The sequence below is a fragment of the Calonectris borealis genome, chromosome 30 (assembly GCF_964195595.1).
Source record: "Calonectris borealis chromosome 30, bCalBor7.hap1.2, whole genome shotgun sequence".
Lineage (NCBI taxonomy): Eukaryota > Metazoa > Chordata > Aves > Procellariiformes > Procellariidae > Calonectris > Calonectris borealis.
Window position 1 is genome coordinate 3,404,458 of NC_134341.1, and position 23,435 is coordinate 3,427,892.

At 63.1% G+C, this 23,435-nt stretch overlaps 3 protein-coding genes across 11 annotated transcripts; 1 reads left to right on the plus strand and 2 right to left on the minus strand.

The window, feature by feature from the left end:
• Positions 1 to 5,815: 5,815 nt before the first annotated feature.
• ARHGAP9 (Rho GTPase activating protein 9) lies at positions 5,816 to 15,483 on the minus strand. Of its 3 annotated transcripts, XM_075133624.1 has the most exons (19): positions 15,000 to 15,483; positions 14,493 to 14,606; positions 13,289 to 13,639; positions 12,632 to 12,807; positions 10,936 to 11,148; positions 10,355 to 10,432; positions 10,042 to 10,152; positions 9,897 to 9,958; positions 9,139 to 9,226; positions 8,877 to 8,972; positions 8,419 to 8,517; positions 8,198 to 8,321; positions 7,994 to 8,107; positions 7,358 to 7,456; positions 7,199 to 7,276; positions 7,020 to 7,073; positions 6,794 to 6,928; positions 6,594 to 6,699; positions 5,816 to 6,325 (listed from the first exon to the last, which is right to left on the minus strand). In XM_075133624.1, the coding sequence occupies exons 1-19, from the start codon at positions 15,445 to 15,447 to the stop codon at positions 6,145 to 6,147; spliced, it is 2,727 nt and encodes a 908-aa protein (XP_074989725.1). In that variant the 5' UTR covers positions 15,448 to 15,483; the 3' UTR covers positions 5,816 to 6,144. The 3 variants fall into 3 exon arrangements, with proteins under 3 accessions (XP_074989725.1, XP_074989726.1, XP_074989727.1); XM_075133625.1 differs by lacking the exon at positions 14,493 to 14,606; XM_075133626.1 differs by lacking the exons at positions 12,632 to 12,807; positions 13,289 to 13,639; positions 14,493 to 14,606; positions 15,000 to 15,483 and adding an exon at positions 11,773 to 11,808.
• A 186-nt stretch (positions 15,484 to 15,669) lies between these two features.
• On the plus strand, positions 15,670 to 21,004 carry MARS1 (methionyl-tRNA synthetase 1). 7 transcript variants are annotated; one of them, XM_075133920.1, is made up of 22 exons: positions 15,670 to 15,919; positions 16,040 to 16,130; positions 16,224 to 16,302; positions 16,393 to 16,527; positions 16,696 to 16,771; positions 16,863 to 17,035; positions 17,129 to 17,241; positions 17,384 to 17,500; positions 17,603 to 17,806; positions 17,951 to 18,152; positions 18,267 to 18,341; positions 18,423 to 18,593; positions 18,683 to 18,778; positions 18,875 to 18,992; positions 19,237 to 19,450; positions 19,530 to 19,661; positions 19,758 to 19,862; positions 19,935 to 20,118; positions 20,224 to 20,295; positions 20,400 to 20,426; positions 20,556 to 20,663; positions 20,743 to 21,004. In XM_075133920.1, the coding sequence occupies exons 1-22, from the start codon at positions 15,817 to 15,819 to the stop codon at positions 20,893 to 20,895; spliced, it is 2,748 nt and encodes a 915-aa protein (XP_074990021.1). In that variant the 5' UTR covers positions 15,670 to 15,816; the 3' UTR covers positions 20,896 to 21,004. The 7 variants fall into 7 exon arrangements, with proteins under 7 accessions (XP_074990021.1, XP_074990023.1, XP_074990024.1 ...); XM_075133919.1 differs by having other exon boundaries at positions 15,776 to 15,919; positions 17,117 to 17,241; XM_075133922.1 differs by lacking the exon at positions 20,400 to 20,426 and having other exon boundaries at positions 15,729 to 15,919.
• DDIT3 (DNA damage inducible transcript 3) lies at positions 20,959 to 22,380 on the minus strand. Its single transcript, XM_075133927.1, has 4 exons — positions 22,289 to 22,380; positions 21,919 to 21,966; positions 21,647 to 21,811; positions 20,959 to 21,553 (listed from the first exon to the last, which is right to left on the minus strand). The coding sequence occupies exons 3-4, from the start codon at positions 21,785 to 21,787 to the stop codon at positions 21,137 to 21,139; spliced, it is 558 nt and encodes a 185-aa protein (XP_074990028.1). The 5' UTR covers positions 21,788 to 21,811; positions 21,919 to 21,966; positions 22,289 to 22,380; the 3' UTR covers positions 20,959 to 21,136.
• Between the last annotated feature and the right edge of the window lie 1,055 nt (positions 22,381 to 23,435).

Genomic DNA, 23,435 nt, shown 5'->3' on the forward strand with positions numbered 1-23,435 from the left:
ATTTCAGGGACAGTCTAGGTTTCATTCACAATTTAGCAACACTTAATTATCAACTAATTATTAACAAACTTTAGTAACACCTAATCATTAACTATTCAATATTTGCAAAGTGGGTTAGTAAGTCTACTACAATCACAACTTAATTACAGATTATGCTTACTATTAGTTCACACACACAGAGAAACATATATATATATAAAAATATACAGAAGTATACCTGTTAAAAATTCCCCTCGATTTCAGTGAAGAAATATTCACGTCGAATGTCTAGGCATTCCCTCTCAATGGGCGAAGGGTTGAGCTTCGAAAGGGACTCACCCAGGACCCAGCGGTCCTCCGAATATTGCAGGCCTGAAAGATCGCAAGCTCTGAGAGGCGTCCCACTCAGAGGGAGATGCTGGGTGCAGCCGCCGCAGTCCAGGAGAGCTCAAAGGGCCTCACTTAGGACCACTGTTTATAGGTTCGCAAGATGGTTGGCTTTAGTCATCCGTAAATTTCCATCCTCGCCCAGGTGGTAATTACTAAAAAATTCTCAAGGTTTCGGTGTTGTTCTACTGGACACCTGGGCCAGACAGTAGGAGGATGTTCCCAGCCTCAGCTATGCAGAGTTTCTGATACAGTCAAGGAGTGCTCAACTGCCAGACTCAATACACCAAGGCTGAGGTTTCACAGAAATTTCTGAGATCAACAAGTGGCCCAAGGAAGAAAGGGGGGGTATGAATGCACCACCACAGGACTAGATGACTTTTAAACGTCCCTTCCAACCCAAACCATTCCATGATTCTATGACATTCCTGGCCAGAGGCTGTATGGTATTTGCAGAGTACTGTGTATGTCCCACAGGACTGGGATTCCTCTGTGGTGAAACTGTCAGACTGAAAAGGAGAGCAAAGCCGGTATGCTCAATTCTTTCCCTTGAAATAGGTACCATTGTCAGCCTTAGCTCACACACCACCACCATCTGTCACCTCACAGGCACCTATATTGACATCTGAGCTACTAATCACAATCAGACTTCAGGTGGTTCTACTATACTTCAGATGTGTTGGGTAGATTTAGATTGCAAGTTATTCAGATTATGCTGTTTGTTTCCTGGAAATGACTGGAGTGGAGTCTACACTCTGCCAAATGGTCTACAGTTTGCAAGAAAGCAAGTGAAGTTATTTGGGGTCAATGATATGGGAAGTTAATTTCTTCCTATTCTCTAAAGGAGCTTGTGATTTTTCTGTTCTGCTGTTAGCATGCTGTAGGCACAGGTGGTAAAGGACAGCTGAAATCATCACCTGCAGGACTGGGAAGAGTCTGGGGCTCGCTCGATTTCCCTTCTTCCTCTCTCCAAACTGTTATTGGTGGGTTATAAAGCTGGCTAGCAAACCTATTGGAAAGGGCAGTATATGCTGAGGTCTCCTGATACTCCTCAAGGTTGAGCTGTTGCACAAGCCTTTCTGCACAGATTACAGCAGATACCATGGAAGAAGTTAATGCCTCTGTGGTGGGTGCAGACCACACAGAGGCAGTCATTCTCCGGTTCTGCAGTTCTGCAGTATAACACTAAGTTGACAGCATACCTGCCCAGTTGACAAAAAAACTGTCTCTTTTCAGCCGTCTTACAGGCAGTCCACTGAAGGCCGCCCAGGTCCTCTGAAGAAAACCCGATCAGCTGGCTCCACAGTGCTCCAGGTGTGCTGGTCCCAGCTGGGTATGTGCATGTCTAAAGCAGCTGGTTATATTGCACACCTGTTTGCAGGGCTAACAAGCTGGAAAATCCCTAGTGATGTCAGTATTTCAGGTTTGTCTTTATGTTCTGGATGCTTCATTTTTTAAATGCCTTGCTGGTCGTGATGTCCTCCTACTACCAATAGCTCATATCTCAAGGCACAGTACGCACTTAGGGTAAGGTTCACTGCTAATGGTAACGAATGTAAATCCATATTTCAAATGGTCTTCTTGATAACTCTGAATTTTTTTGGCTGATTTCTTGTCAGATTTGATTCGATCGTCATTGTTTTTACTTCGTAATATAGCTGGCGAAGAGTTCGTACGAGGAAGAGGAGGAAAAGTGTCAGCTCTGCTGTTTTCTTGCTGTTCGCTTGTGCTCACATTAGCAGCATCACCTTCACGTGGTTTCTTTGCAGGAATCTTTTTAAGCCACTTGACCATTTTGTGAAGGTTAGCTTAGTTAAAATGAGATACTATCATCCATAAATCCACTTAACCAGCCACAGGTAAACTGCAGTATGTCAGAATCGAGTGAGCAAGAGAGGGTGGCACTGTGAACCACTCCGTGTTGTGAACGCCTACTCTTCCTCCAGGACACCCTGCCTGTACCGCGCATGACACGGGACTGACACACAGACTGCGTGAGGGTGTCGGTGGTCAGATGTATAACAAATGTAAGTACAGCTTAATTTCTTTCTTTTTTTTAGGTAAAACAGATGTTTTCATATTTTCTCCCTCCACTTCACTCTGGAGACGACTGCATGAAACAAATTACCAGTTTTGTTCATACTGATGTGGGGAGTGTGTGCGGTTTAACAGCACCCTTGCTTTGTGGAGTCCCTCTGTTCCCAGAGCAGGAGACATGATCTTGCACAGCGCTGCTTGAGAAGGCTGGGGGAACATGTATAGAAGAGTGGCTGGTTTTTATGGAGCTCCAGGAAACTGTCCTGACCTGTGCAGTTAACTAACTCATGGTGGTCGATGTGACTGCTGGTTCTGTACTCCAGTTGATGCTTTTTATTTGTTTTGTGGAGTGGTAACCAGGCCCTGGGTAGCATTGCAGAAAGCTGTGGTGCTGCATTACCCCTGCAACATGGAGGTGCTGCGCTCTGAGCAGCTCCTGTCACAGCAACTGATGAATATGGCAGCTTTTGCAGCAGGGGTGCAGGATCAGGCACGGGGCTGTGGCTCATGGGCCCAGCGGAGGAACGAGAAGAACCATTGTGGTCCCCAATGTCTCAGCGGGAGGTGAAAGAAAGACAAAAATGAAAAAGAAAACCAAGAGAAACAAGTGATGCAAAAAAAAGAAACAATTGCTCAGCCAACCAATGCCCAGTCGGTCCCTGAGCAATAGCAGCCCCAGCAAACTTCTCCCTCCCAGGTTTTTGTTGCTGAGCACAGGCTGAAGGTAGAGGTCTGGGTTGTCTCTCTCCCCTGCATGCATGGCTGGAGTGTGAAGACACCTCCACCATGCCTGGACGTGAGCCCTGCTTCGGTGCAGCAGGCATAGGGCCACAGGCTGCGGGCATTTTGTCACCTGTGGACAGGGAGCCTGGACAGGCAGTGGCCAGACACAGGGGCTGAGGTCCACCCGTGCCCGCCTCACCACAGCAGGGTCAGGTGGTGCCACTCCTGGGGGTCACAGCCAGGTGCTGTGGGGAGGTCTTTGAGTGTTCAGGAGGAGGGACCCGGGGGTGTTGGATGTAGGTGCAGGGAAAGGGTCTGAGCAGGGGCACAGTTCCCGCACCCCAGCATGTGCTTCTGGTGGCCCCTCCAGACCTCACACAGGCAATAGCGCCCCAAGCTTTGCTTCGCCTTCCCCTCTGCGCCCCACCTGGCCCCGCCCCTGGCCCTCACACCAGCGGGACCTGCTCCCACGGCAGCCATGGCAGAGAGGCCAGCCAAGTGCCGGCGCAGCCCTGGTGCCAGCACGAGGTGAGCGCAGGGGAATGCCCCACTGTGCTGGTTTTGACTGGGATAGAGTTAATTTTCTTCATACTATGGGGCTATGTTTTGGGCTTGTGATGAAAACAGCGTTGATCACACGGAGATGCGTTAGTTATTGCTGAGCAGTGCTTGCACACCCTCAAGGCCTTTTCTGCTTCACACCCTGCCCTGCCAGCAAGCAGGCTGGGGGTGCACAAGGAGTTGGGAGGGGACACAGCTGGGACAGCTGACCCCAACTGACCAAAGGGATATCCCAGACCATAGGACATCGTGCTCAGCAATAAAAACCCAGGAGGGAGAAGTTTGCTGGGGCTGTCATTGCTCAGGGACTGACTGGGCGTCAGTTGGCCGGTGGTGAGCAATTGTTTCTTTTTTTTGCATGACTTGTTTTTCTTGGTTTTGTTTTTCATTTTTTTCTTTTTCTTTCTTTCTTTTTTTCTCTCTTTCTTTCTTTTTTTCTTTTTTTCCCCTTCTTATTACACTGTCTTTATCTCAACCCATGAGTCTCTGCACTTTTACCCTTCTGATTCTCTCCCCCATCCCACTGGATGAGGGGTGTGAGCAAGTGGCTGTGTGGTGCTTAGCTGCCTACAGGGTTAACCCTCACAACACCCACATCCCAGGGGACTGGCGGGTTGGGGTGTGCCTGGCGTCATGCCTGCCTGCAGCAACACACTCTCAGGGGGTCCCTGCCACTCAGGGGCATCTTGAGCCCCCAGTCCTGTTCACCTGAGGAAACTGAGGCATGGACTGGGGGTACATCCCCTCTCCCAGTCATATATCCTCGGATTCCAGGCATCTGACTTATATCTGGGTGACCTGCAGATCCCCCCAGCCCGGGTGGGTAGAAGGAGCTGTGGCCCCCTCCCACTTGGGGCCCGCAAGCAGCTCAGGGTGGACTGAGGAGCCAGGGGTGGGGGCACTGCAGGCTTCGCTCCTGCTGCCAGCAGATCTGGTGTGGGTGTAGGTGCCCACAGGGCTGTGCTCAGTGCAGGTACCACAGGTACTGCTCTGCACCGTTCTTAAATCCTTACTGGAGTGGCGCCTATGGCAGGGGGCTTTGCCCTCGGCACTAGAAAGGCTGTGGGAGGCACAGTTTAGGTGGGGGGGAGCTCAGCTTTTGTGGGCATTGCACAGTGAGAGACTCCTGGGACCCCCACATCACATGTGACAGAGTCTGCATGATGCCAGGGCACAGCATGCACGGGATGGTTATACAGTGGGAAGCTCTGTGGGGCAGCATCACCCCCACGCATCCCACAAGTGCACCCCGACTGCAGGGGGGACTGGACACCTCTCTGATACCCACTCCAGCTCCTACACCACCCACCTGCACACCTGCTGGTGTCTCCTGGGACACCCTCCACCCTCTGTGACCCACACCCAGCCCAGGATGGGACCCTGGCACTGGGATGCCTGGGGGTTGCAAGGCTGTGCACAAGCACCAGCCACCGCTTGGAGCCAGGGCTGCCCTGCCACACCAGCAGACATCCCTGGGCATCAATGGGTCCCTCCCAGACCCCAATGAGCCTCTGGATTGGTCCCTGCCCAAAGCAGGGCTGTTGTCTCCCTAGGAGACCCCCGGGACCCAGCTGTGCTCCCTAGGGCCCTGTGCCTCCCAAGTCTCCCGTGTCCTCCCTTCTGCCCCTTCTTGCCTGGAGCTCTTGAACCCCTGTCTGCCCTCCATCTCCTGCCTGCCCTGGGCCAAGAACAGATCCAGTGGACACTGCTGCCTGTGAACTGTGAGTGGTTGGTGCAACGGTGAGCAGGGGTCTGGGGGCACTGGGGAGCTGGAAGGGCACTGGGAGAACACAGAAGCAGCGAGTGGTGGCACTGGGTCCTGGGGGCACACTGGGATGGGAACCAGGAAACTGGGGGGCACAGGGAGGGTGCAGAGGCCCTGGGAGGGGCTGGGGGCCACTGGGAGGCCCAGGGGATGGTGACCCTGACAGGTGCTGTGACAGCTCCCATATCCACTGACCGTTGCGTCCTGCAGGCAGGAGTCCTGGTGGTGCTGGCCACCCTGGGGTCTGCAGCGGCTGGTGGCGGCTGCAGCAGGATGTGGGCACCCTGGGGTACACCCCGGAGAGACCCCTGGCCCTGGTATGGCTGTGCCAGCAGAGGCAGGTGCCTTTCCTGGGGGTTCTGATGGTGACAGATATGTATTTAATGACTCGTGGAAATAAATCAACACTGTCATGACCTCGAGGAGGTGTACGGGGCAGGGGGCAGAGGGAAGGGCATTAGGGGGCTGCCATATGCCTGCATGATGATGTTCTCTGGGGAGGCAGTGAGAGGTGGGTGGCTCTCGGTGCCACAGACCCCCCCAACTCTCGTCAGAGCAGGAGGTGCTGGCAGTCCCAGGGAAGGTGTCTATTTACTGCAGAGTTGAAGGTACATGGGGCAGGGAGGACTCGAGGGGTAGGAAGGGACACCGGCAGCCAGAGCACCCACGCATGACTTGGAGGGGGGCCAGGCTCAGGGGGGTACGGGGAAGATGCGGTCAAAGTGTGCCAGCAGCAGCTCCACAGCCTGGTTCTGCTGGGCCATGCCTGCCGCCAGGCTGCACAGCTCCCGCTCCGGCCGCAGCAGCGTCGGCCCGAACACAATGCCGATGTTCTGGCATGTCATGCGGTTGACGTCTACTCGCTCCATCACCCTGGGGATGCACAGGATTGGGGGGTGGTCCCATGCACCCTGTCCAGCCCTGGTCCTCCCTCCATCACCTGAGGGGGGTCCACGTGCCAGGCCTCCATCAGTCTTCGCAAGCCCTAATCCTGCCCCCCTCCTCCCCCGGTGTACCAGGGCCACCCGATCCCCCCCCACAACTACCCCATACTACCCTGTGGAACTAGCCCATCCACCTGTGGGGAAGCTCTAAGCCCACCCCACAGCCGCCCCCAGCCTGGGAGCAGCCCTTCCCTTACCGACAGAGGTGAGCCAGGAGGTAGCGCAGGGTGGCATAGTTGGCCGGGGGCAGGCTCTGCACCAGCTCAGCCAGCCGCTCCACCTGCTCCTGGGGGTCCGGCAGCTCTGGGAGGGGAGCCACAGCAGTCAGACACGATGCCCCCCCCCAGCACCCATAGCCTGGGGATGCCCATGGGGAGCACTGCAGGGGAGCACTTACTGATAGCTTCAATGAAGGGGTCAAAGAGCCCATAGGGGACTAGGGGCTCGGGCAGCTCCCGGAAGAAGAGCTTGAGGGCACCGGTCACCACATGGATATCGCTCCACTCGGGGTCTGCCAGGCTGAGCCGCTCCTCTGGGAGGAACGGGGGAGGTCAGCTTGGGCCTGGGCCCCCCAAGGCTCCAGCACCTCCAGGGCCACACCCTGCCTGGCCACCCCGGCTGACCTTGGCACAGCTGCTCGGGGAAGACATAGCGCCCATCTGAGGTCACAGCTCGCTCTGTGAGGACGAAGGAGGGTTCATGGGGGAGAAGCTGCCTTTCCCCATCCCTGGGCATGTGCTCCAACACAGTTCCCCTGTCCCCTCCCCAGCACCCCCATCCTGTGCCCCTCCGGTCCCCTCACCCCGGTCCACGGCAAAACGCAGCTTCTGGATCACGGAGAGGTTCCCATTGACCCGGTAGATCCCATCAACGTCAAGGCCTGGGGACAATGAGGGGGGCAAGACATGGTGGGAGAAGTCCATGCCAGCTGGGGGGGGCATGCCAGCTGGGAGGATCCTACCTCTCTCCTCAACAGCCTCCACGCAGAGCTGGACGAAGCGGGGCACTGTGGTGCTCTCCCGCTGGCACAGGGCGTCCAGGCGGCACCCAAACACCTGGTCTGGGAAAGGGCAGCGCTGGGCCAAACTGGGATGGGGGAGCACCGGGACTCGGCAGGGGGCAAATGGGACCAGGTGGGGGGTACAGGGACCAGGAGGGAATGCTGGGGAACAGGAGGGCTGGTGAGGGCAGGGAGGGACACCAGGACTGAGAGAGGACACTGGGACCAAGGAAGGGATGCTGGACTGGAGGGAGACAGTGGGACCAGTGGGTGCACAGGGACTGAGGGGGGGATCCCGGGACTGGGGGGGAGGTGGGGGGAAGACAGACACTGGGATCAGGAGGGGGACAGTGACCAGGAGGAGATGTTGGGACTTGGAAGGGACACTGGGACCAATGGGTGCACAGGGACTCAAGGCAGGAACACTGGGGGGTTGCACTATGACCCACTGGGGACAGGCAGTCAAGGCTTAATGGAGCACGCAGGCACCCTCTTCCTCTCCCACTTTGGGGGCAGAGGCAGGATGTGAGAGGGTTTAGGGGGGTCCTGAAGGTGTGGCAGATCTTAGGGGGAGGTCCTGCAGCTGGAGAGCCCCACCTCGAATGAGCCCCTTCTCCTGCAAGCTCTGGAGCGGGGGCCGCTTGATGATGAAGCGCCTTAGCTTGCTCTTCACCCGCTTCTTCTCTGAGGGGTCGGGGACATGGGGGGCACCTGAGGGCACAGCAGGCCCAGGGTGCTGTCACGGTCATAGTCATGCCAGCCCTGAGGCCTGCTCCCTCTGCCTTGGCCCCCCAACCCTACCTGGAGCCCCAGCCCCCTCAGTGACCCGTGGCGCCTCGTCCTCGTCCCCGCTGAGCTCCACCAGGTCCCCAATGTCCCCCCGGCGCAGCCACCGCACAGGCGTGTCCACGGGGTTCTCCAGGTCCTGGGGGGGGTGAGGGTGGTGGACAGGGACAGTTGGGGATGCCAGTGGAGCTAGGGGCAGCCATGGGGCAACCCCTGCCCCCCCTCCAGGCTCTCACCAGCCGGCAGATGACCCCCCGGATGGCCCGGGCCCACTCCTGGATGATGGCCTCTTGGTCCGACTGCAGCAGGAACTCGTTACCCGTCACAGTGCGGAGCTGGCAGGGGGAGGGCAGCAGGATTGGGGGAAGCAGGGACTCCAGGGGACCCCTACAGGGGCCACAGTGACCCAGGCACTCCAGGGGTGCCCTGCCCCCCCCAGAATGGGGGGCTCGGGAATGTCGCTAACCCAAAGAGGGTCCCTATGCCCCCCCACCCCAGGGGAGTATATGAGTGGCACCCCTTTGTCCCATTCTGAGGGTTCCTGTACATGCTGGGCTGTGGGGTCCCCTTCTCCATTGGGGACTGTATTTAGGGGGATCCCTGTGATGCCGATTGTTATGGAGAGCCCTATGTCCCCTGGGCTGTGCACTTTAGGCATCCCCACATCTCCAGCCTGGGGTCCCACCCCACTCACATGGATGACGTTCTTCTTGCTGGAGAGGTCATGGGCCCAATCCAGGGCAGCCCCCCGCAAGTCCACGCTGCTCTCGGGGCGGCTGCTGGCAGGGCACTGGGGGGGCACCGGGCATCATGGGTGCCCTGCCCCCCTTGTATCTTCACAGTACCCCATATTCCTCCACAGGCCTCTCCCCCTGCTGTCCCCACCATCCCCCCATACCTCCCGATGCTCCGGCACTCCCCCATTGCCCCAGCCCACCCCCATGCCTCCCACTCACCCAGGCAGTGGGTGCCGGCCCCTTGGGCTCCTTGTAGAAGATGAGGCTGTTCCCGGCCAGCACCACCCAGGAGACTCCCCAGCTCTTCCTGGGGGCAGCAGGTGAGGGGCACGCCAAACCCCTCCCGAGCCAGGGCTGGGGGCATGCTTGGGTGCCCCTTACCCCAGCAGACACCCACACAAGCCCCGGGCACCATTTGGGCACTGGCAGCACCCCAGATCTGCCCCCTTACCCCTAGCCTGGCATGGCCAAAAGCATGTTTGTGTGCCAGGAACATTGCTTGTCTGGAGCCTCTCAGCTGTGAAGAGCTGTGGGCCAGGCTGGCACGGCCCCCCCAGGCTGCAATGCCTGCCCCCAGCTGGCACAGCCCCCCTCAGCATAAATTCCCCCCCAACCGAGCTGGCATGGCCCCCTCAGCTTGGCAGAAATCCTCTGCCAAGTAAGGACACCCCCCCAAACCTGGCATGGACCCCAAGACTGGGAGAGACCCCTTGCTTCAGTATGGACCTCCCCAAGCCTGGCGCAGCCCCCTGCACCAGGACTGCCCCCCCTGGGGACCCCATCCTGGCACAGCCCCCTCCACCCAGACTCCCCCCACCTCTGGGGACCCCAACCTGGCACAGCCGCCTGCAACAGAACCCCTCCTACAGACCCCAACCTGGCACAGCTCCCTGCACCAGGACCCCCCCCAGGGACCCCAGCCTGGACCAGCCCCCTGCACCAGCCTGGCACAGCCCCCTCCCCACCCCAGCCCCCACCTGAGCTTCCTTCCCCCCTCAGCGATCTTGGTCCTGTTGAGCTGCCCAGCCTTCTGCACCTCCTGCAACGACAGGGTCAGTGCTGCCCCTGGCCCCCCAGTGCCCCCTGCCCCCCAAAGCGCCCCCCGGCCCTGGCGTAACTCACAGTGGGCAGGACGGGGGTGGAGGGCAGGGGTTCGGCCGGGGCCAGGGAGGGCTGCGGGGCGGCTGCCTGATCCTCCAGCCTGTGGTGGGCAAGGGTCTGGCCGTGGCTCACCTGCAGTGAGGCGACAGTATGGGGGGCACAGCCCAGGCCCTCCCTGATGCCCCCCCATACCCTTCCCAGTGCCTCCCGTTATCCATCCATGCCTTGACACCCTCCTGTGCTGCCCAGTGCTCCCCATCCTCCCTCCAGTCCCCTCCCACCCTGCCTCCTCTCTGTGCCTCTGCCCCTCCACTGCCCCCGTCTCCCAGCTCACAGTGCCACCGGGGACCCCGGCACCCCTGGAGCTCCAGTGTGCTGTGGTCCTGGGGGGCTTGGCAGCGAGGGTCAGGCCCTGCAGGGAACACAGGAGACATGGATCAGCCTCAGGGGACAGCATGGCCAGGGCCCCCAGAACTGGGCCCCCCACAGCAATTAGCTCCGGCACTAATTGCCAACAGCCCAGCGGGGCTGTGCCAGGGACAAGGGGGGGCAGCAAGGGGGATCTGGACAGCACTGGGAGTCAGAAGGGACAGTGGTGGGGCCACACGGAGCACGTGAGAGGGAAGATATTGGGGGGATAATTTTGGAGAATTGAAGAGTCAGAGGAGCCACTGTGGGGGGCAAAAGGGGGGGCATGAGAAGGATATAGTGGATATTAGGGGACACAGGCACACGATGCATGGGCATTGGTGGGGGGGTATGGGGGGGCATGGGGAGTATGGGGTACAGCAGGATGGATGCTGGTGGGGAAGTGGGGGGACACAGAGGAGCAGGGAGGGATGGGAGTGTGTAGACCCAGCTGGCGGGGAGGCTGGCAGGGCCCCAGTACTCCTCCCTGCTGCCCCCCACACCCACCGCTTCCCAGTGCCGCCGGGGAGGTTTCCAGGAGGTCGTGCCCATCTGGGGGTTGTAGAAGAAGCAGCGACCAGTGCTGGGGTCCAGGTGACGCTCCCAGGCCCCCAAAACCTGGAGGGGGGGCCCGGCCGGCACAGGGGGCTCAGCCTGGCCCCCAGCCCGCTGCAGCTCCTCAAGGTTGCAATAGATCATGGCAGGTCCCAGGGATCTGTCCTGGGGGGGACAGATCCTAAACTGGGGGGAGGCACATGGACAATGCCCATAGCGTACACCCAGTCCCATGCTGTGCCTCCCATGCCATGCCCCCAGTCTCATGCCCTGCCCAGCCCTCAGCAGTGCCCCCTTGCCCTGCCCCCACCTCCTCCTCCCCAGCAGTGTCCCCGTGCCCTGCGCCCGCAGCCCCCCCCAGTGCCCCCTTACCCTACCACCCCAGCCCCCCTCAGTGCCCCCTTGCCCTGCCCCCCAGCTCCTCCCAGCCCCCCAGCAGTGTCCCCTTACTCTGCGCCCCCAGCCCCACCAGTGCCCCCTTACCCTACCATCCCAGACCCCCCAGTGCCCCCTTGCCCTGTCCCCCCACTGCTCCCAGCAGTGCCTCCTTGCCATGCCCCCCAAGCTCCTCCACAGTGCCCCCTCGCCCTGCCCCCCAGCCCCCCCCACTGCCGCAGCCCCCCCACAGTGCCCCCTTGCCCTGCCCCCCACCCCCCCGCATTCCCCCAGCGCCCTGCCCAGCCCGGATCAGCGATTTGCAATCGCTTCCCCGCGCCGTTTGCCGGCCCCCCCGGCAGCCGCGGCCCCCCCCGGTGCTCCCCCGGTCCGGGCCCGGCGCCCCGCTCCCACCTGCCGCCCGCGGCCGCGCAGCACCGGCCCCACTCCGCCTCCCCCGACCCCGTTGCGAGCGGCACGGCCCCCCCCGCCGCCCCCCCGCACTTCCTCCGCTGCCCCACGGCGACGAGGAAGCGGCGGCAGCGAGGGCGTGGTTGGAGGGTGCTTGGGTGCAGGGGGGTTGGGGTGTGTAGGGAGTGGAGCAGCGTACAAAGTTAGGGGGTGCAGGGGGTGAAGGTAGGCAAAGCACGGGTGCGTGGTTGGGGGTGCAGGTGGGCGATGCAGGGGGGAGAGGTTAGGAGGTGCAGGTAGGCGATGTAGAGGGGCAAATTTGGGGGTGCAGGTGGGCGATGCAGAGGGGTGAGGTTGGGGGGTGCAGAGGTGCAGGAGGGCGTTGGCGGGGGGTGAGGTTTGGGGTCGCAGGGGGTGCAGGTGGGCAGCGAGGAAGTGGCAGCAGCTAGGGCGGGGTTGGAAGATGCTGGGGTGCAGGGGGTTAGGGGTGTGTAGGGAGTGGAGCAGGGGGTCCAGATTGGGGGGTGCAGGAGGTGCAGGTTGGCAAGGTTGGAGGTGCAGGTGGGCAATGCAGAGGAGTGAAGCTGGGGGGTGCAGGTTGGCAATGCAGGAGGCAAGGTTGGGGGTGCAGGGGGTACAGGTAGGCAATGCAGAGGGGTGGGGTTGGGGCACAGGTGGGCAAGGTTGGGGGTGTAGGGGAGGGGACGCAGGTTGGAGACACAGGGTGCAGGCTGAGGGAAGGAGGGTGCAAAGGCTGGGGGTTGTGCAGGGATAGGGAGCACTGGCATGGCTGCAGGGGCTGAAAGGGGAACAGAGCTGGGGGCACAGGGTGTCCTCTGGGGGCCACCTGGCCCCCACTCACCCCAGTGCCCTGGGCCAGCAGCTCCTGCTGGGACTGGCACTGCAGGGCCCCCTCTGCCAGCTGGCTGGTGTTGATGCAGCAGCCCACGGGGCAGGTGGGGGTCAGCCTGGCCTCCTGGTAGGGGGCCAGGGGTGGGCTACACAGATCCTCCAGTGAGCGGTACTGCGGTGGCAGGCCTGGGGGATGAGAGGAGAGTACCCACCAACCCAAACTGATGTTCCGGGTTGCAGGTGCAGGGCAAAGAACCCCATCCCTGGGCCCCAACCCTGTTTTTCCCAGTGTCCCCCTGCCTCCGGTACCCCTGTGCCTGTAGGTACCTGGAGCCCTGTGCCCCTTCCACTTCCTGCACTCCCAGCCCTTTGGCCCCCATTGTCCCTCATGGGTGTCTGCCAGCCCTGTGCCCTCAATGGGTTATCCAGCCCTGTCCCCCCAGTGTTCCCTTAGCCTGCGTCCTTAGTGCACCCAGACCCACAGCCCGGGACTCCCAGTGGTGTGTCCCCCAGCCCTGTATTCCCAGTGTTCCCTCATCCTATGCCTCTAATGCCCCCAACCCCTTGTCCTCACCTAAGTGCCCCGTGGCTCCATTCTCCCAGTGTCTTGCCATCCTGTGTCTCCCTGCCCCATGGCCCCAGCCCTGTGCCCCCCTGCCCCGCTCACCCGTGCCCGCAGGCTGGCTGGGGGGCAGCATGCTCCATCTCTTGGTGTCACCAGGGTCCAGCTCGGCCACGTAGGTAGCAGGCACGAAGAAAGGCCGAGCCCAGCAGGGCTCGCTGGCCCGTCTCACCTGCCACCAGTCCTCGTTGGCTTTGTGGAGCAGCAGGAACTGCTCGCCAGCAGCCATGGCCACGTGCCGCCCGTCTTCAGCACGGTATGCATAGTTGTAGAGGGCACGGAGCACCACGGCTGGCTCAGCACGCCGCCATTGCCGCCCCTCCAGCCGCCACCGCCCTGCCAGCATCCTCACCCCGCTCAGGGCGCCTGGGCACGCTACAGCCTGACCCTCGCCATCTGCAGGGCATAGGACTGGCGGTCAGGGTGGACGTGTCCTATGCCCCACGGCTGGCATCGCCACGGGCTGTGGTGGAATGGGGCTGAGCGGTGCCACAGGTGGCAGCAGGGACCCAGCCTTCAAGGCCAGGACTCACCGGACAATGTTGTGCCCCATGGCCAGGCTGGTTCCATGGCCATGCGGTGCCTTACAACCATGTGTCCCACGGCCAGGATGTGCCCCACAGCCAGGCTGTGCCCCATGGCTATGGCAATGCCCCCCGGCCAGGCTGTGCCCATATCCCAGGCTATGCCCCATGGACAGAATGTGCCCCATGACCATGGCAGTGGCAATGCCCCATGGCCAGGCTGTGCCCCACAGCCATGGATTCCCCCCAACCATGGAAATGCCCCACGGCAATCCAGTCCGCAAGCATGTGCTGCCCCAGTTCCTGGTGCTGGGGGAGCCAATGCCTGGCCCTGGGGTACAGGGGACTGGGGGGACCAGAGGGACTGAGGGTGCTGGGGCAGCCAGGGCTCAGGGACCTGCAGGAAACCCAGCAGCTGCTGCAGCAGGAAGCAGCGAGGCTGCGGCTTCCTCACGCCACACAGCATGGGGCTGGGGGGCCTCAGCTCCATGGCCCCATGGCCTTCAGTCCCCTGGTTCTCATCCCATGGCCCTGCAGCCCCACCAGTCCCTGGACCCCATCCCACAGCTCTATAGCCCTGTCCCCGTCCCAAGGCCCCCCCGACCCCTGCCCCATATTCCCTTGTCCCCAGCCCCACAGCCCTAAGCTCCCAGACCTGCAGTCCCCCTGAGCTCCATGGCCCTACAGCCCCCAAGCCTGCCCCCCCCAGCTGGAGATACACTTACCATCTTTGGGACACCACTGTGGCGGGCAGGACCTGATGCCAGGACACAGAGGTGGTGAGGGCTGCCATGGGGTGTAGGTGGAGGACCCTGGCGTCCTGCCCGCAGCCTGCCAGCCTAGCACCCACGGGGTGCGGGGATTAGAGCCTGCGGCCCTGCTTGACCCTGCTCGGCCCTAAGCGCCCTTCAGTTCTGCCCACACTGTGCTGCCGGGAGGGGTCAGGGAGGGGGGGGCGAGGCAGGGCAACTGGGGTAATTGCACTGCCTCGGGGGGGGGGCAAATCAGCTTTGCCCTGGGGGAGGACCCCAGCCCGCTTGTGTCCCACCCCAATCCCGACACCTGCCCCTGCTTCCCTTCGCTCTTTCTGCCCCACCGGTTCCTGGGGCACCGGGGGGGGGGGGGCGAGGGAGCTGGGGGGGGCGCTCGCGGCTCGCCAGGGTGTGCCTGCACGGACCCCCGCTCCAGGCCACCGACCCCCCCAGCGGGACCCCCCGGTGTCCTCCACCCACCTGGTCCTGCCGGGGTGGCGGGTCGGGCACGCCCGTAGCGGCGGCAGCTGGGACACCTCCCCGGGCCATGTGACAGGACGAGACGGGACGCCTGGGTCTTCGCCCCGCTGCGGGGCGGGACGGGGAGCCGGAGGTCCTTCCGGCTCCCGGGGCGGGAAGCGAGAGTGCCCCGGTGGGAAAGCGGGAGCGGGCACTCGGACGCCAGGGTCCCGCGGGAGGCGGGAGGCTGCGGGCGGGCGGAGTTGGGGGTGTTCCGGGACCGGGGGGCAGGACGCCTGGGTCCTTGCCCGCGGCCCCGGGAGGCAGTGCGGGGAGCAGCTGGGGGGCGCGTCCTGGGGGGCGAGGGCACGACACAGGGGGGTCGTGGGTGGATCGTGTGACGTGGAGCGCCGTGCTGTCGGGCAGCTTCGGCACCGTGCCGTGACGCCACAGCGCCGTCCCGTGACATCGCGGCCCCATTCTGCGGCGGGAGCGGAGGATGCTGCGGGCGTGGAGGATGCTGCGGGCGATGGCGGTCCCGCCCGGTGGCCATGGTAACCCCGGTGGGCTGGCTCCCATGTCGCCATGGCGACCGCGCGGCCGGCGCTCTCGCGAGAGTTGGGGGAGGGCGGTGGCCGCCGCGCGGGGCATTGTGGGGGCTGTAGTGCGGCGGCGGCGCATCTTCCGGTCCCGGCGTGCCCCGCGCGCGGCCCCGTTGCATCAGCGCGCGGCCCCGTTGCATCAGCGCGCGGCCCCGTTGCATCAGCGCGCGGCCCCGTTGCATCAGCGCGCGGCCCCGTTGCATCAGCGCGCGGCCCCGTTGCATCAGCGCGCGGCGATGCGGCTGCGGGTGGCGGCGGGCGGCCCTGCCGCGCTGAAGGTGCTGGCGGCTGCCGGGGCCGCCGGCGCCCCGGTGCGGCTCGTCTGGGACGGCCTCTTAGGTGAGACCGCCGCGGCGGTGGCTGCTGCCCGCCCCGGCAGGGACCCCCTAGCACCGGCCCCGGAGATCCCCACCCCTCGGTGGGGGCCGCCAGGCCTGACGGGCCTCCTCCCCCCTGCAGAGCGGCCCCTCTCCCCGCTGAGCCTCCCGTGGATGCCCACCCTGGAGCTGGACAGCGGCACCGTCCTCTTCTCCCCCAACGCCATCTGCCAGTGAGTACTGAGTGCCGGGGCGGGGCGGCGCGGCGCGGCGCGGCACGGCCCCGCAGCCCCCAGCTCCCCCCACCTCCTCAAACCCCCTCCCAGGTTCTTCTTCCTGGCCCGCGGGGAGGACCCTACCGACCTCACCAACCAGTGGCTGGAGTGGGAGGCCACTGAGCTGCAGGTGGGTGCCCCAGGGGTATGGCGGCTTCCCCCCCCTGCCCCGCCACCGGGTCCGGCCTATCTGATCCCTTCTGTCTCTCTCTGCTCCCAGCCGGCTGCCTCAGCTGCCCTGTATGCTCAGCTGGTGCATGGCAAGAAGGGGCTGGAGGCAGTGGACGCCCTGGGGAAGTTGCTGGCTCACATAGAGCAGAACTTATCCAGGAGAGGCACTGCCTACCTCGCTGGGGTGAGCAGGACCGCAGGGTGGGGGGAGCTCCGCTCCTTGGGGGAGACCAGTGGGGAGGGGGTGGGCCCCTCTCCCTGGAGAGCTGAGCTCGATGCTGCCTGCCATGAGGCAGAGCCCTGAGCCTGGGTTGGGGCTGCTTCAAGGCCTGACTCTGCTTCTCTGACCCAGGACACCAAGTCAGTGGCTGATGTGGTTGTGTGGGGTACCTTGTTCCCTGTCCTCCGGGATGAAACCAGCCTGCCAAGTAAGAGTGAAGTAGGGGTGCTGAGGGGGAGCATCTCTTGTGTTCCTATGACTGTAAGAATCATGCTGCTCTCTCTCTCTCACCCCCCAAGGTGAGCTGCAGGTGCTGAGGACCTGGTTTCAGAGCATGACACTCTTAGAGGCCTGCAGGAAAGCTGCCGACTCCATTCTGATGCCCAAGGCACTGCTGGAGTTCAAGTCCTACTTGCAGAAGCAGCCTCCACCCTGCCTGGCCACAGAGAGCGCCACCAGTAACGAGCCTGAGGTGCAGCCCTTGCCCCCTGCTCAGCCTTAGCCCCGGGATGGGGCTGGCGGTGACAGGCACGCAGACCCTCACTGGGACCAGCCTTCCCCGCAGGAGGAAGAAGGTTCTGAGCATGCCCTGACGGAGGAGGAAATCACAGCTGCTGTGGATGCCTGGGCCTGCGGTGTTGCAGCACTGCCCAAGCTCTGGCAGCCTCAGAAACCTGTGTGAGTCCCAAGATGACTAGAGCTGTCTGTCCCAGACCTCCAAGGGGCCTGGCAGGGGTTCCCAGGCTGTTGCCACATTGTTCTGGGGTGGGGTGGCCCTGTTGCTCTTTGTGCCTGCCCTGACTGCCCCTGTCCATGCCAGGCTCCCCGTGGAGGGCAGGAGGAATGTCCTGATCACCAGCGCTTTGCCCTATGTGAACAATGTGCCCCACCTTGGCAACATCATTGGCTGTGTCCTCAGTGCCGACACCTTTGCCAGGTGAGAGCTGGCTGTGGAAAAGCTCTCTGGGGCTGAGGGATCATCGTGCAGGGCTGTACTGCCCCCAACACCTGCACAGGTGTCACAGGCCCCTGCCTGCAGGTACTGCCGCCTGCGGAACTGGAACACGCTGTACGTGTGTGGCACAGACGAGTATGGCACAGCCACTGAGACCAAGGCAGTGGAAGAGGGGCTGACGCCCCAGGAGATCTGCAACAAGTACAACGCCATCCATGCTGACATCTACCGTTGGTTCAACATCTCCTTCGACTATTTTGGCCGCACCACCACACCGTACCAGACCACGTGAGCAGCTGCATCCCCCAGGGACTCACATGGAGGCACTGGTGCTGGGGAACGTTGGGGGAACCCCAGCCAGCCTGTCTGAGGGTGCTCTATGGCTTCCCAGGGTTCCCTGGCTGATGGGGGCTGCTTCCCTCCTCTTTCCAGGATTGCCCAGGACATTTTCCAGCGCCTGCTGACCCACGGTTTCCTGCAGCAAGACACTGTGGAGCAGCTGCGGTGTGAGGACTGCCAGCGGTTTCTGGCCGACCGCTTTGTGGAGGGCACCTGCCCCTTCTGCAGCTACGAGGAGGCCCGGGGGGACCAATGTGATAAATGTGGCAAACTCATCAATGCTGTGGAGCTGAAGGTGAGACAGGATCCCTCTGGGGACCACCCCACCCCACAACCCTCCTCCCTGCTCTGCCTGGGACCCCCAGCCTTGTCCTGGGCTCCATCCAACCCATGTTTTTCCTCCTGATAGAATCCGCAGTGCAAGCTCTGCAGAGGCATCCCTGTGGTGAAACCCACCCAGCACCTCTTCCTGGACTTACCCAAGGTAAGCTTCATCCCTGGGGGAGTGGGGAGGAGATGGAGTACCCCCTAGTACCACTGACCATCCCTGTGTGTTCCCCCACAGCTGGAGGAGCGGCTGGCACCCTGGCTGGAGCAGTCCTGGGCCACAGGGGACTGGACGGCCAACGCTCGCTACATCACTCGTTCCTGGATCCGAGATGGGCTCAAACCCCGCTGCATCACCCGTGACCTGAAGTGGGGCACACCTGTGCCCCTTGATGGCTTCCGTGACAAGGTGTGTCCCACCTGGCTCCTCAGTTGCAGCATCTGTCCCCAAGTGCCCTGCCTGGGGATCCCCTGCTCACATATCACTCTCCCTCCCAGGTTTTTTACGTGTGGTTTGATGCTCCCATTGGCTACTTGTCCATTACAGCCAACTACACCGACCAGTGGGAGAGGTGGTGGAAGAACCCACAGCAGGTAGGAGCCTAGTGCTGCTGCGGGATGGAAGTAGTGACAGAACTGGATGCCAGGGTCCACTGATGTGCCCCCCTGCCTCCCCCGACTACCTATCAGGTTGAGCTCTACAACTTCATGGCCAAGGACAACGTCCCATTCCACAGCGTCATATTCCCCTGCTCGCTCCTGGGCGCTGACGACAACTACACCCTGGTGAACCACCTCATTGCTACAGGTACTGGGGGGTCACCAGGGATCAGGGGGTCTCCACACTTCCCCGCAGTACTGGGAACAGTCGGTCCGTCCCACACAGGCACAAAACTGCGTTTGCCCTCCTTGACTTGGAAGCCCCTTTGAACTCAGTGTGAGCCTATGAGCACTTTGACAGTGTCTCCTTGTGTTCTGGGGCTGTTCCCTGCCTAGGAGGGGGCTGGATCCATGCTTGAGCCCCATGGTGGGGTCTCTCCTGCCCTCCCCAGAGTACCTGAACTATGAGGATGGAAAGTTTTCCAAGAGCCGGGGTGTAGGAGTGTTTGGGGACATGGCCAAGGACACGGGCATCCCTGCGGACATCTGGCGCTTCTACCTGCTGTACCTGCGGCCCGAAGGGCAGGACAGCGCCTTCTCCTGGAGCGACCTCATGCTCAAGAACAACTCAGAGCTGCTGAACAACCTGGGCAACTTCATCAACAGGTTCTGGGACACCCTGGCAGTGGCAGGGGCCGCCTCTGTCCCCAGGCTGTGCTCATGCCTGCTCTACCTCTGTCCCCAGAGCTGGCATGTTCGTGTGCAAGTTCTTTGGTGGCACTGTCCCCAACATGGTCCTGACACCAGATGACAAGCGGCTCTTGGCCCGTGTCACCCTGGAGCTGCGCCAGTACCACCAGCTGCTGGAGAAAGTCCGGTGGGTAGCTGAAACCCCGGGGCTGAAGCAGGGCTGAATTGTCATGAGGGTAGGACGGCAGAGAGCTGACCTACAGCTCCCCTCTACCCGCCCCAGCATCCGCGATGCCCTGAGATGTATCCTTAGCATCTCTCGCCATGGCAATCAGTACATCCAGGTGAACGAGCCCTGGAAGCGGATCAAGGGGGATGAAAAGGACAGGTAGGGAGAGATGAGGGGATGGGGTTGGGGTGGCAGGCTGGGAGCTGGCATTGATGGTTTCCTGCCCCACAGGCAGCGTGCAGGCACGGTGACCGGTGTGGCAGTGAACATGGCTTCCATGCTGGCTGTCCTGTTACAGCCCTACATGCCCGGTATCAGCTTGGCCATCCAGAGGCAGCTCTGCATCCCCCCAGACTGCTTCGTCCTAAGCCACAACTTCACCTGCACCCTGCCCCCCGGGCATCGCGTGGGCACCGTAGGTGATGGGGGGCGGGGGGCAAGGCAGGCTGTGCCCCCCTGGGCAGTGCATGAGTGGGATTGGGGGTGCTGCAGGGGTGACCCCTCTTCTTCCTGGCTCTAGGTGAGTCCCCTTTTCCAGAAGCTGGAGAATGACCAGGTTGAAGCCCTGCGCAAGCGCTTCGGGGGAGGGCAGGTCAGTGGGGGCTGCGGTGCTCCTGCAGCTGTTCCACCTTGGGCACCTCTTAGCCTCTCCACCTCTGCTTTCTGTCCCTCCTCATCCCACCTCTCCTTTCCCAGCCTGAAGACCTTGCTGTAGAGCCCCAGGTAACTCCCTGGCACTGCCTCAGGGGTTCTGCGGCAACCCACCCCTTTCCAGCATGAGCAGGGGTCGGGGCAGAGCTCTGCCCCTGAGGGCTGGGACCAGGGCTCACACTTATTTCTGTCCTTCCACAGGCCAAACAGACCCCTCCAGCCTCAGAACGCCCTCCAGCCCCAGTGACCCTCGTGGCTCCAGGTGACCCCCAGCTGATCCAGGCACTGACAGAGGAGGTGGCCAAGCAGGTGAGGGGGGGGAGATGGGGCTGACCCTGTCTTGCCCTTACGCCCCCCCAAACCCTTCTTACCCCCCTGCCTGCCCCAGGGCAACCATGTGCGGCAGCTGAAGGCCAACAAGGCAGAGAAGGCCCAGGTCGATATGGAGGTGGCCAAGCTGCTGGAGTTGAAGAAGCAGCTGGCACTAGCAGAGGGCAAAAGCCCTGAAGTCCCCGTGCCCAAGGGGAAGCGGAAGAAGTAGCACGTGGCTCCTCTGTGCTGGGGAGCAGCGCCAGTGCTAGCCAGAGACCAGACTGGGCTGTGCTAGGGATTATGTGCGTGTAATAAAATGCAAAAACTATACAATTGCATATGGAAGCAGTGCCCTCCCCATGGCATCAGTCTATGCCAGCAGGGCAATGCCTCTCCAGTTCATGGCTGCCACCCAGGTCCGCAGGGGCAGCAGAGTCCTTGCCCCACTGGCTGCAGGGCAGCATTGGCACCTAAGCCCGGCGGAGGTTCACAATGCGGTCAATGAGGGCTGCACGTGTGCGCTCCACCTCCACGCTGAGCCGCCTAATCTCTTCCCGGAGCTGCTCATTGTGGGCTGTCAGCTCCAGCACCCGCTGCTCGTTGGCCCGCTCCCGGCGCTTGGCCAGCTCCCTGCTTGCAGCCATACCACTGCACCTCTTCCTCTTCACCCCACACCCTGCAGCTGCTCCCACCTCATTCTCCTCTGTGCCCAGCTTGGGTGGGGAGCTTCTGCTGCAGGCTGAGCCCGGCAGTCCCGCTGGCTCTGTGGTGGCTGTGCTCTCTGGTCCCAGCAGCTCCAGCAGCTCAGCAGCCAGGGCAGCATCCAGCTCGCAGCCCTCTGGACCTCTGCCAGCCCCCTCCATGCCCCACAGCGGAGCCAGCTCTGCCTGCAGGGAGAGAGTAGGAGCCAGCCCCAGGTGACAGGTGCTCCCTGCCCTGTTCCCCCCACCACCGGGGGTGTTGCTGGCCCCTCAGCTCACCTGCTCAGACCCCCAGGGTGGGGAGGGCCCACTGGGCTCTGCTGCTGCCAGCACCTCCTGCAGGTCCTGGTACCAGGCTTCCAGCTCCCAGCCAGGCAGGGTGCTGGTGGGTGCCCCCGCAGGCAGCCCCTCAGCTGCCATTATCACCTCCAGGCCAGTGCAGAGCTGTGGGAAGAAGAGGGGGTGAGTCGGGCTGGGACCCCCAGCTCTGGGGCGTTGCTTCCTGCAGGGGGCTGGTTCCGGCAGCCCCAAGGTGCCGCCCCCCCCCTTACCTGCTCTCAGGTATGGTGGTCGATAAGGACGCACCTTCTCCTGGATGCCTGGGGAGTAAGAGGGATGGGGTCAGACTTTGCCTTACCATCACCGCGCGGCGAGTGGAGGGTACCCTAGGGGTGCGGAGCCCCCACCCCGCTCCCAGCGGTACCACCGGTTCGGGAGAGGTGGCCACGCACCAGGCGCAGCGCCCCGCCTGCACCGCGCTGGGGGGGGGTGATGCGCCCCGAGGGCCACTCTCCCGCGAGGGCGGGCCTGCGGGCACCCCAAGAGCCCCGGCATCCCTCCCAGGACCGGACGGAAGGTCGCCGCCTCCTCCGCCACCCCAGCCGCACTCAGGACCGGCTTCCCCGGCAGCCCCCGGCGTACTTTCCTGGGCGGCCCCGGCTCCCCGCGGCTCCGGCCCAAGTGCTGCCCACCGCTCATCCTCGTCCGCATCGTCCCGCGCTGCTCCGCTCTCGCTGCGTCGCCGCCCGCGCCCCTTTTAAAGGTCCCCGCGTGACGCAACGCTCGCACCGGCCGCAGCCAACGGGCGCCCACCGCGCCGTGACGCGAGGGCGGTGCGAACCAATGGGAGTGGGTGGGAGTGGGCGCGCGCCACCGCCCACCGGGCAGGGGCGGCCCGGTGGGCCGCGCGCCCCGGGGTGAGTCACGCGGGCAGATGATGCAACGGCTGGAAACCGGCCCCGCCCCGCCTTAAAGAGCCCGCAGCGCCGCGGCGGGAGGAGGGCTGGGGCGAGCAGCAGCGGCCTCGTACAGCCCCGGGGAGCCCCAGGGGCCCGGTGCAGCCCCCGGCCCCGCTCGGAGCCCGCGGGCCAGAGCCCCGGTGTGGCCCCGGTGTGGCCCCGGTGCTTCCCAAGGCACGGGCAGCTTGTCCGTGTTGATTCCCAAGGCACGGGCAGCGCGGCCCCGGTGCGGCCTCGGCACTTCCCAATGCATCCCCGGGGCATTCCCACTGCTCCCCAGCGCGAGGCACGCCGCGATCGGGCCCTCCGCCGCCCTGCGCAGGCGCGGGGGCGGTGCGCGCGCTGCCCCACCTCTTCTTGGCGTGGCCGGTCCAGAGTGCGGACCTGGTGCCTGGTGCTGCCGCTGCCAGCCCCGCCGCGCTCCGCCGGCCGCCGCCATGAACGCAGGTGGGTGCGGGCGCGCCGGGGCGCCCGGTCCCCTCGCCTCCCCCGCGGGGCGCCCGGGCCCCCGCCCGTCCCCCGGCCCTGCCCGCGGGCAGCCCGTCCCCCTACACACGCACCCGCGTGGGTGCCCCAGCCCCGCAGCACCCCATCCGCTGCCCCACCGGCCGCCCTGGGAGCGCCCACCCGCCGGTCGGAGGGTGGGGAGCGGCATGTCACGGGGGACCCTGCCCCCCTTACAGCCCCCCGTACAGCCCCCTATGGCTGGTGCGAGGGCACGGCGCCCCCCTTTCGTGCCAGGCCGTTTGCACCCCCACCCCTTCCCCAGCAGCTGCTCTGGGGGGATGCGACCCCCCATCTTGCTAACAGGATGTAGGGGGCTTGGCCCC